Consider the following 12,202-nt stretch of genomic DNA (forward strand, 5'->3'; position numbering starts at 1 on the left):
TCACAGATCGAGACCCTAAAGTCATTTTCCTTGTAACAAAATACACACACTAAGCTTTTTGATAGAAAACCTGTCAGTGTCTGACCGAAGACATAGTTAATATTTCAAACCTGTGGCACTTGCTAAACACGCCTCGAGACGGATATGAATTAAATTTGCATTTTTGACAAAGTATCAAAATGATGGATTTGCTAGAATGAATTACGACACACTCAATAGGGAGGTTTAGCTGCGCGTTACGCGAACAAAAACCTGAACGTAAACGTCAAAAATGGTACTGTTCCTAGATGACGTCACCACTTTGGGCTTATTTCATGCTCACGTATGGCGTGTGCATGTACGTGACTTGACGTAAAAATGGTTACTTCACACATGCCAAAAAAAAAACGTGAGAATTTAACAACACAATTTCTGACGTTTATATTCATGTATTTGCTCGCGAATTTGCAGCTTAACGTGCAGCTAAACCTCCCTAATAACGTTTAACTTTTGTCTAGAACCATTTGTGTTTTTCCTTTTTTTATGTATCGATAAATGATAACGGGGTCATAGGACCCACCTGTATATTCAATAAACTAATTTTAGCTTTTTGATTCTTTCGTAAATATTTATTTTGTATTCGTATGCATTTTCACACAAAGTAAATCGTTAAGTTTATCTTTTGGCTAACTTATCTTTTTCTAGTGCTATTGGAATATTGTAAGAATGGTATTGTAAATTTCTAAGATCATTGTATTTCCAACTTGGTATTTATAACAACTTGGTACATTGTTAACGCAATGAGCACAGGAAATGTGTAGAGCTGTTTAACGTTTATTATAATGACCGTTGAAAACTCGACGTTTCAATCAGTTTGTTCTGATGGTCTTCAACAGACAGTTTGTATTTACGTTTATTACCCTATTCTCTCATTTTGTTCACAGTGTGTTCGGCGGATACCAGACCTCTTATACGTGATTTACTGAATGGTTATAACAAACTAGTGCGTCCAGTTTTCAACGAGTCTGTCTCCGTGACTGTCAACCATGAAATAGTACCAGTAAACGTCATATCATTCGTGAGTACAACTTTTTTTCTCGTTCTGTTTTATTGATTGCATGTGACCCAATGGCTGAGGCGTACATCATTTACATCCATATATAAATGACTCTCGCTGCAGCATGCTGACATCAAACCCATGGCTAGAATTGATAGTGCAGTTAATTATTCCCTTCAGAAGACCTGCTTCATTTCAATGCGCATTAATTTTGCAATCAAAATGGCCGAAGAGCGATGGCAGAAAGTAGCCGCGTGTGTTGTTGTTGTTGTTGTTACAAAGCTTCATTATCTTTAAAATGTTACAGATTAAATCTAAATATCGAGAATATAAGGGGAATGGTAATGTCGTGTTGTTAAAATAAGGGGAACAACTTCACACTTTGCATTGCGCGGATTGCACATTACTTCGCACAGTGCGCGCGTCTACCATTTCCACCATTTGGGAAGTCAATTTCCTTTTGCAACCTCGTTCCCAAGGGGTGATCAATCGCAACGCGCCATTGAAAACTGATTGCTTTGATGGGTATCGCAAATCTGAGTATTTATAAGGAAAAACAACTCCGTGCCGTGTTGCAATGCTCACCCTTGTCATGAAAACGCCCTTATTTAACGAGAACATAGAGTAGCACCTCTTTAAAGATCTCGCTGTGATATTCAGACAGAAATGAGGGCGTCGAGAATTACCCACACTTATCCAAACTAAATTAGGTCTTCCAGCCAGACTTATTTATTGTCCTATCCGCCCTCGCACTAAAACCAGTCGACAATATTTAGATATGAGCGGTAATAGCATTAATAAGCCTGCGTGTGTTATTTTTCCCCGTAACCGAGCTGTTGGGGGACAGCCATCTGTGCATCGGGGCAGAGAAATCTCGCCACAACGTTAAAAAGGAATCGAAGTCGTTTTTTATTTGGGATTTGTTCCCTCACATAGTTGTGACTGCAACCACTAGTCCGTTACTTTGCAGAAAACAAATAACTACTGTGGTACAGTTGTCCTAAAGTGTTGCAAATGTTGAATCACACACCGTACAACGCAAAGAGAGATGGTGAATTGTAGCCTTAAATTTTATTATAAAGCATCAAAATAACGACTAAATTTGTCAAATTTATGTCCCATAAATACATTTATAGTTGAAAGTGCCCATTAACTGAAACAAAAACCTGTTTTCGATGAAACAAGATCATCATACATATGAACTTGAACAAGTTCTTCATTGTCGACCTTATACTATTCATGTACTAATTTGTTGAGTCATGGAATGTCGACTGATTGAATTTAGCGATGTTGTCCAACTAAAATGCCCAAGTTATAACTTTGTCTATAGTATAATATACTGATGACAAACCTTTGTCGTACAGTAATTACAAATTTAATTTGCCGAAAAATACTGCAAAACTAAAACATTTGTTTGAAAGAAAACAATTAAATTTGATTAGCCTCAGGTGATGTTTAAACAGGTGATGTTCATGATAGCGTTCAAACTATAAGGTATTTTAACTTCTATTATCAGAGGTTAAGCAATCGTCATAATTATACCCGGTTCCCCGCGTGAAAATAAAAGAAAGGGGAGAGTGAGATCTATTTATAAAAATTCATCGGACCTTTCCTGTTAAAAAAAAGTATAGATAAAAACAAAACAAAAAACACTCTGCATCCTTTGGTGACAATTTGACGATGGATAATTTAATTTAGGGAAAAGAAATAATATATTAGGGCGTCGACCGTTGAGAGAAAAATAACACAAAATACATATCCCAGCTCCATTCATGTTTAGTTGCCAAACCCTCCAGGCAAGAAAGTCAAATTGTTGACTTGACTCGATCTCTGGAGGAAGACTGGCGAAACATTTGTCATAATTACGATTCAAGGATAAGATTGGCGAAGAAACCTTCAATAAAATTTCAAAACGCCAGAAAGAGCTGGATCTTTTAAATCTGGAAATAAGTAGAAGGTGATAAGGGGGGAGTCCCTCGGCTTTGTAAAATATTGATCTCTATTTTCCATAATTTGATTACAGATTCAGATCAATAAACTCCCTTCTCGGTGGAAATTAAAGATTTAAGGAAAACAACAATTTTCTAAGAAAAGTCTAGGTAAAGTTCAACAATTTATGGATCTCATGAAAGATAACGCATGTAATTGTCTCTTTAAATAGAGTATTAAATCCCTGAAAGTTGAATGAGAAATTTCATTTGTTACATTTTTAAATTTGATGTTTTGTAAAGCATCTTTTTCCCCGAGCCGCTTGCGAGGTAAAGTAATTTTAGATGGTAGTAATTAATAAAATAAAGTTGTTTACATTAATTGAGTAGCGGATAGCAGGTGCAACTATACATTCAAGAAACATGGTATCTCATTCGCCACGGCAGTTCTACAGTAGCAGGTGCTACCACATTAAAGAAATATTGCACTTCATTTGACTCCTGAAGACGAGCAGAGTATCTGTTCGAAACGTCGAAAGGAGACCACACCGGCTCTTTTAAGAGCCAACACTCCCACAAATAAGATTTGTACCCGCAAGTTTACTTTTTATTTATAGTTTCTTACTACCCAATTGCCACATTCATTCTTCAGTAGCAGGTGCAACTACAAACAAGAAACATATTGCACCTCATTTGCCACAGTCATTAGAAACCAAACAGGTTAAAATGTGTTACATTACTTAATTATTTAGCATATTATGTCTCGAGTAACACTGGAGACTATGGGATGTTAAGCGTGTCTCGCTCTCTTGACAACTTCGGCGCGTTGTTAGATCTTCAAGAAAAACGAGGACAGGTTGTTGCTCGCTTAAAGACACTTCACACTATTGGTAATTACTCAAATTAATTGTTAGCATAAAAAAATACCCGATAACAAGCAATGAAGAGCTGTTGATAATGTAAAACATTGTTAGAAACGGCTCCCCTCTGAAGTGACGTTGTCTTTGAGAAAGATGTATTTTCTTTCACTTGCAACTTCGGCCACCAATCGATTCAAAATGTTCACAGATTTGTCGTTTTATGCATAGGCATAGGCTGGGATCACGAAGTGAGAATATTGGTCTTGGACAATACCCAATGTGTTCTGTGCCTGGTAAGTGTCTCCCGGAGGCTCGACAACATCGGCGCGTCGCGAGATCTTTAAGAAAAAAGGAACAGGTGACCAGCACCTCTACAAAGCCGTCCTGCCACAAAGCCATCTTGGGTAGTTTGCTTTCAGCACGCCATGGCTATTTCAAAATATACTGGAATCTGGGAGTACATTCAAACTTATTATTGTGAAGCCGAGGGCCATTTCTTTACGTGTCATTTCAGAGCCAGCCCCTTTTCCAGCACTAATTTTATTTTAAGTCAGTGTCCCCGAAGCACGCAAGCTGTCTCCTTCTACACTTGATAAAATTATGTTAAGAGGGCTGAAGTTTTGCCAGTTGTCATAACACGTTCTTGAATGCACACGGTTGGCAATTGAATTTTCCAAATTAAGAAAATTGTGTTTGGTTTTGGTTTTGTATTCGTTGTTTCAGCTGGGGTTGTTTTTTGGTCAGTCAGGTCAGGGGTCAAGCAGTCAGTGTGCTGTGCACGCCACGTTGATTTGAGAAGGGCCCAATTTCATAAAGCTTCAACTATAATCTGCAGACTGTTTTTCGACGGTTCATCCTTGAATTACTATATTTGGCAATTTCTAAGTTCGTTTCAGCAAGAACGAACATCTATATATATCATCTGAACATAAAATCTTAAGACCTTCAGCGACAGAAACCTCCTCACTCAGATGTAAATGTATGATTATAATAAGAAATATACAAGTCGAAATTCACATTTAAAGACACTGGACACTTTGGGTAGTTGTCAAAGACAAGTCTTCTCACTTGGTATATCTCAGAATATGCATTAAAATAACAAGCCCGTAAAAATTTGAGCCCAATTGGTCATCGAAGTTGCGAGATAATATTGAAAGAAAAAACACCCTTGTCACACGAAGTTGTGTGCTTTCAGATACTTGATTTCGAGACCTCAAAGTCTAAAACTGAGGTCTTGAAATCAAATTCATGGAAAATAACTTCTTTCTTGAAAACTACGTCACGTCATAGGGAGCTGTTTCTAACAATGTTTTTTTAATTTTATTATCAACCTCTCCCATTACTCATTACCAAGTAAGGTTTTATGCTAACAATTATTTTGAGTCATTACCAATAGTGTCAACTGCCTTGAATGAGATAAAGAACACATTATTTGTAAAAAAAGAAATGAAACAATCATTACTGGTTCCAATGTTGCAAAGGCAAGATGTACTAAGCGCGGGTTGAGTGCATTGACGATGGAGACTTCATCTACATGGATATTCAATTGTATTTGTGAGGTCGTAGTAATAGGGAAATGTCTTTCAGTGGCATGCATGGGATTTGTAATTTTATATCTTTATTTTCGAGCACAAATCTTAAGTGCGAACTGTTTATGGCCATTTTATATATTATTTATGTTTTTATATATTTTATTTGTTTTTTACCGCCGGCGTTTTAATGCCTTGTAATCCAAAAGGGTATTAACAATTATCTAGACCCCAACTTTCATATCATCTAATTGGATCAATCATGTACGAACAAAAAACAAAAAAACATTTGCCATCTAATGACATTAATGTGTGTCAACATTAAATAATCAAACCCAAGACATTGTTTGGTCCGCGGCTTGGACAGCATGCTTCACAAAATGCCCCCACAAAATGTGGCTTCGTACAAATGCCACCATCTGCGGACACACAGTCCTCAGACAAATCAACACAGGTACTTGATACTGTCAGTTATTGGGAACTTTAATCAGTAGCCTCGTGTATTTATTTTGCAAATATTGTAATACTACGCAGCGGCCCGGACTGATTTTAACAGGAGGTCGGTGTGCTCGGGTGTTATTAATATGAAAATGATCATTTTTATCTTATTTTTGTGAGATATGGTTCATTAGATAAACCTACACCAGGCATCGGGAGTGGTCTGCTGTCAGCACATTCTGACATATTTTAATAGCTCCATTCTCTTAAACACATTATACACACTGGTCAGCTCATATGCCATGATACCCTAAGGTGGACCATACCATAATTCCAAGAGGGAGTCGCCATCAACAGGGGTTGGTGATTTGGTTTAGGGGGGGGGGGGGCACAAAACAAAATTCTGCCAGCATCCTTTGTGTAAAACCTTGGTAGGCAATTGTCACCTTTAAATAGTTCCATTGTCTTAACCCTACGTAACGGTCAGCTCATATGCCATGATAGCATAATCTGGACCATACCACACGTTCTAGAAGGGGAAGAGGGGGTGGGGGGGGGGGGTGTCGAGCAAGAGCGGTCAGTGACATATTAAAGCAACACAAAACTCTCCCGGCATCCCTTGTGGATAAAGTGTGTTTAATAATTCCAGTTGAAGATCAAAATTATTTAAATTAGTTACTTTTTTAAACATCTGAGCAGGAAACTGCCGTTTGTCCAAACCACATCGCAGCCAGTCATTGTGGCTTGTCCTTAAAACTCAATTCATCAATTCCAAAAGAGAAACCAAGTTATCAACTCCAGTCTGAACCCAAGTTATCAATAAACCCTGACTCCCCGTAACCCGAGTCTGCATCCGTGTTTTTCTTAAAATCCCCTGACACAAAATCAATGCAGCAATTGCCTCCATTCAGAAACAGAACCATTTTCACACTACTCTTATAAAAACAGTTTCTCCTGGATAAAGTGGTCGCCTTCAACAACAGGGACAGGGACGTAGGGTGATTTTCAAGCCCCACCGAGGGTGAAGTCGGATAGTATTTCACCCATGCTTCGTCTGCCACCATTTGTAACTGTTCATTATGTTACAGCCTCAGCCACCGCCCGAACAATGGAACGCAAACTGTTGCGAAGCCTGACACCTTTCAATTTCTGATATCAAATCTTCGCATTTCCCTTTCAAGAAATAACTATTGTTGTATTTTTATAATATGGGATTTGAGGCATGGAATGGTGAGGTATCAATATATGTTTGGTTTGTGGTAACACCATGTGTACATATCCATGCTGTGTAGATTATGTTCTGTTTAGAACTTATATTGCTTTATATTCCACAACAGCGGAGTAGACTATTCGGAATTCTTTGTTCTTCTTCTTTCTCATTGGCTTTTTTTTTACCGGTGTGAATTGATTGCTTGCTATTATCAGATTATTTACCCGACGGTTTCTTCTTTTTCTCCCACGAGTCATTCGACTCTAGAGGGTATTAATTCCAGTCTCTCAGTCGAGCTGTATAAAAGTAAATTAAGGGATAACAGTGTATTACCAAGACTGTAAAATAGTTTCAAGAATAGTTTCAATAATAGTAGAACCTTTTGGACTGAAGTAGGTATCAAAATTACCCTCATATCACAATTAGCTGAAAGTATAACTTTAAAATATTATATAGTAAGATTTGCGATAACACCATGCAATGATACTTTAACTGAAAAGAAACGTTGGTTTCGACTCGACGTTTCGATCAGTATGATCTGATCTATTTCTGGGAAAAGCTGGACTCAGATTTCAAATATTCGCACATGGCAAAGAGTACCATGGAGAAAAGAATGAAAACCCAAACCACATAGTGCCCCTGGTGTGATTCGAACCGGGATCCTAGAGGTGGAAGGCGAGGAAAGATACTACTACACGCCAGTTGTGAAAGCTCATTGCTGAACAATGAAATGGGTGAGGTTTTGGTAAAATTACACACAAACATGTTTGGATATTTTGCAGAAGAAGAGACACTTTTGGGTATGATGTCCTCGGATGTAAATGAAAGAACACCCAAAAGTTCCATACTGTTCTTCCAAACCATTCCACGACATTTAAACATACCTTGTGTATTTTAAAAAAGAGGTGGCGCAGCCAGCAAACACGCACATTGTTGACTCTATGCAAGGCCTCGTGACGGCAGACAATATTAATTGATTTTGGACTGTCTGGCCATTCGTATAAAAAAGAACACCGGGGCGACTCTGATGGTGGTATGGGTTCCTTATGTTCCGGAATGCGCTCCAATGCTAATTGCACAGGATTACTTTGCCGTCCGTTCCATGTATCAATTTCAAATGAAACGCGGGAAAAGACCGTATCGATGTCGTCCAGAGTTTTTTCCCTTCTTTTTCTTCTTCGATTTTCCTGCGGTCTGAGACCCTCCAGATGTCAGTAAGAATCGTTGAAAGTGAAGTTTGACATGTTCAGATTAGTTGCAATAGAGAGACATGGGAGAGGGCTTGGTACTATTTACAAAGTATGGATAAAGTGGACGAAAGTTCTAAATAAATACAGGGTCTTTTAAAGGGAAGCAAAGGGGAATTTGGCATAATTCATGATAAAATGCAAACATATTAAGAAAAATTGATCTGTGTTTTGAATTTTTAGTTTAAATTGTCATTATTCAATTAATTAACTTTCTTTCTTGGCAATTCTTAGTACTCTCGTTCATCGGTTCATCGGTTATCATACTGAATACATTATTTAGAGCAGTGTTTTTCGACGAAATTGGTCTCTGGATTGTAATGACGTACCCATGAAATATCCTTACTGTGTGCAAAATTGATCAAAAAGTATGTCCGTTCACACATTAACAAAATTACCCCGTCGGAAGAAGCTTCAGATTATTAACTTAAACGTGGAAAGGAAAAACTAAGCACAAGATGATCCGTGTAAATTTCAAGTACAGTGGGTTATTAAAAACCGCGGCAACGAAAGGTCGCAGTCTGTGCCCTCCTTGAAATATCAGTGTCTAAAGCACAGCGGCGCGTATGGGGTACTAGACAAAACACAAAATGGCTGCTGGGAAAATTAATTTAAACACGATCATCGTGCCAGTTTCAAGGGTTGTGTTTTTAGAACCCATGCAACACAGGCTGCCGCACTTGTCATGCTTTTTGTGATACCAGCGTGTTAAAGGCACACAAGCGCATAAGGGTACCAGACAAAACACAATAGCGGTTGGGTGTAACCGATGGAGTGTACATAAATGTACCCCGGCAACGTCACCTGTTTTTCACTCTTTCATTTGTCTTTTCCAATGAATATTGCATCTGCGATTGTAAAACAGTGATTTCGACGAGAATGATGGTAATATGCTTTGACTCGAATAACTCAAAACTTTATATTGAGAATAGAACGTTCGGATAAATTCAACCAATGGTGGATCACACAACTGGCTGTTACTGCGCTCTGTGAGTTTACCGTTAAACAGAGAATTCGTTAAATACTGTATTCAAACTGGTGGAATATAAAGTAACAACGAATGAAGTGTATTAATTACAAATATTTCGACCATCCTTGTGATGAACACACAAGGATGTTCGTAATAACGCCATAATGTCACCGACGCTGAACCGACAGGCTGCTGAAATACGTCTCTAAAAGTTACAGAGATTATTGTCCATCATACCAGAATCTCTCAACTAACGAGTTTATAAAAACTCTTGATAATGATAAATATTGATAAACTTCACAGCAGCGTCTCTTAGTTAATAATTTGAGGCTTAATTTGATATTAATGGCTTAATGTACAGCGCTTTGAGGCTAAACGTAAGGCGCTTATTATATCCATTTATTATTAAACGAACAAGTAAGAGGCATTTAATAAATGTTACATTTGCATCGGGGATAAAGAATATTAATTTTTGGTTTTTACCCATACACCGATGTGTGTAGCACTGTATACTCAGTACTTTCCCGAGTCCTGTGAAAAAAATCACAGGCATTTTTACTCGGGTGGGATTCGAACCCACGACCTTTGCAATTCTAGAGCAGTGTCATACCAACTAGACCACCGAGATTGCCCGGTAGCTAGAGGCAGTTCGAATCCTATGTTTTAGCAGCGGGTACTGCAAACGATTTAATAGATGTTAAATTTGCATCGGGGATAAAGAATATTGATTTTTGGTTAAGTAAGAGGCAGTCGTACATCGACCTACATTTGGTGTCACGATACCAATTTTGTTTTGATATTAATCAGTAGAATTTGAAACTTTGCTGAAGAGCATGCTGGTCGAAATGTCGAGTTGAAACCATTGGTTCTTTTCAGACCCGCCCCAACTCATTTAGAGATTATCCTTACACGGTATAACCGCATACCTTACTATAAAATTCAATTACAATCAATTAACATACTTAAATACATATCAATCTTTCTGAAAACAATTACAATTGTATTATTAAAACGAAAAAGATCCGATTAAAACGTTAAACGTACCATTTATCTTGAACGTACACAAAATGCCCAAGGGCATTCAATAGTCTTTTACGATGTTGAAGAATTCATGTGACAGTGCGCTCCATTTGTCGTGTAATTTCCGACGAGGGTTATTTGTTTTGAAATTTGAAATGGCGCCAAGCCGCAGAACTGGCCTTGTCTAAACAATGATAGGCACGTGGAACAGCACGCAAATGAAGCATATACATTCGAAGGCACAGAGTTGTCATTTTAAAGGAGTAATTTGTACAACTAGCAATAATTGTACAGCAAGCACGGCAGGTAAACAATGGAACTGTGCCTTTGATGATGCAAGTATGAAATTGGGATCATTGTCAGAGTACGTCATGAATTACGTCATATTTGGCTACTTGGTCCGCGCGTTCGTCCACGGGGGTGGGGGGGGGGGCTTGGCATCAACAAGATTTTGCAGCCATTTTGAAAAGTTTGAAAATTGCTTGTTTTAAGAAGGTGTACTTTAGGTACATTTTTTTTGTATATAGTTCGTGTATTGTGTATTCTTTTCCTTTCCATATTATAATTTTGGTGTTTTTAACTGCATGTTTTTTAAGTATTTTTTTAATAGTTTTTTGCTTGTTGTTTATTGTTCTCAACCATGATGTTAAAAAGCCTCTCAGCTGATTTCATATCCTGTATAAATATGGTTTTTTTCAAAGAACAAATTTGCGTCTTCTCTCATATGGTCGACCTGCAGTACACTTTACACGCACTTATCCCGTCCACTGTTTCAGCAGACCAAGTACTCAACATTTGAGTACATTTTGACTCATTTAATGATTTGACATCCAGTGGAGGTGCTTTTAGTGGAGATGCATTTTACGTCTGCAAGAGGTGAATGGACAAATATATTTTTGAACTACTCTGGCTGAGCGCCAAGTTTAAAGCTTCACAAATCAAAGGGACAATGCTTCAAAATGTTCACCCTAATCCCCACCCAATGCAACTTTAAAATCGTTCAAAACACATGGCTGTACCCATCAAGTAAACACATACATAGTTTTACCGCAAACCAAATACATATTGATACCTCACCATGAAATGCCTCAAATCCCATATAAATTTAAGCTATACGCTAATATACTAAATAATAATACTAATTAATGACTAGGGGGTCTTTTCTGATTTTAAGTGTGATAATGGGTTTACTTAACATGCAATATTACATCGTCCAGAAAGATTATGGAAGATAATTAACTTTTCTCAAACTTAAAGGCTGTAGAGAAGATTTAATTATTGATAAATAGTTAAGAATGACGTAGAGAATTCCAAATAAATCCAATAAAAGAAACAAATATAAAATAGTTATGTACATTACATTACCTTAATTCATTACCACATCTAGTATGGTCCAGTTATCCACAATTTCATTAACCATCGTTTTGTCCTCACCACTTTACTCGTATTGGTTCTAAAAGGCAGTGGACACTATTGGTAATTACTCAAAATAATTATTAGCATAAAATGTTACTTAGTGACGAGTAATGGGGAAAGGTTGATGATGGTATAAAACATTGTGAGAAACGGCTCCCTCTGAAGTGACATAGTTTTCTAGAAAGAAGTAATTTTCCTCAAATTTGATTTCGAGACCTCAGATTAATTTGAGGTCTCGAAATTAAGCATCTGAAAGCACACAACTTCATGTGACAAGGGTGTTTTTTCTTTCATTATTACCTCGCAACTTCGGCGACCAATTGAGCTGAAATTTTCACAGGTTTGTTATTTTGGGCATATGTTGAGAAGACTGGTATTTGACAATTACCAATAGTGTTCAGTTAATAACTTGTACCACATTTTTTTGGATGCCTCACCATTCTTTGCTCCTCCTTTGTTTTTGTTTATGTTTGTTTTTGCCTCTGACGAAGTTCCTGTTAAATCGAAATTAGCTTTCGATCCAAAACCGGACGTTCGTCAGAGAGGCA

General features: G+C 37.6%; 1 protein-coding gene and 1 non-coding gene across 2 annotated transcripts in view; one reads left to right on the top strand and one right to left on the bottom strand.

Annotated features, from left to right (window-relative positions):
- Nucleotides 1–324: 324 nt before the first annotated feature.
- Nucleotides 325–12,202, top strand: part of LOC139953348 (neuronal acetylcholine receptor subunit alpha-10-like) — a 72,554-nt gene continuing 60,676 nt past the window's right edge. Inside the window, exons 1-2 of the mRNA XM_071952856.1 lie at nt 325–337; nt 924–1,057. Of these exons, the coding sequence (XP_071808957.1) occupies nt 325–337; nt 924–1,057 (147 nt within the window). The remainder of the gene's footprint in view (nt 338–923; nt 1,058–12,202) is intronic.
- Nucleotides 9,772–9,845, bottom strand: Trnas-aga (transfer RNA serine (anticodon AGA)). Its single transcript has one exon. It is a non-coding gene; the product is annotated as a tRNA-Ser (tRNA).

This window comes from Asterias amurensis, chromosome 21 (assembly GCF_032118995.1).
Source record: "Asterias amurensis chromosome 21, ASM3211899v1".
Taxonomy (NCBI): domain Eukaryota; kingdom Metazoa; phylum Echinodermata; class Asteroidea; order Forcipulatida; family Asteriidae; genus Asterias; species Asterias amurensis.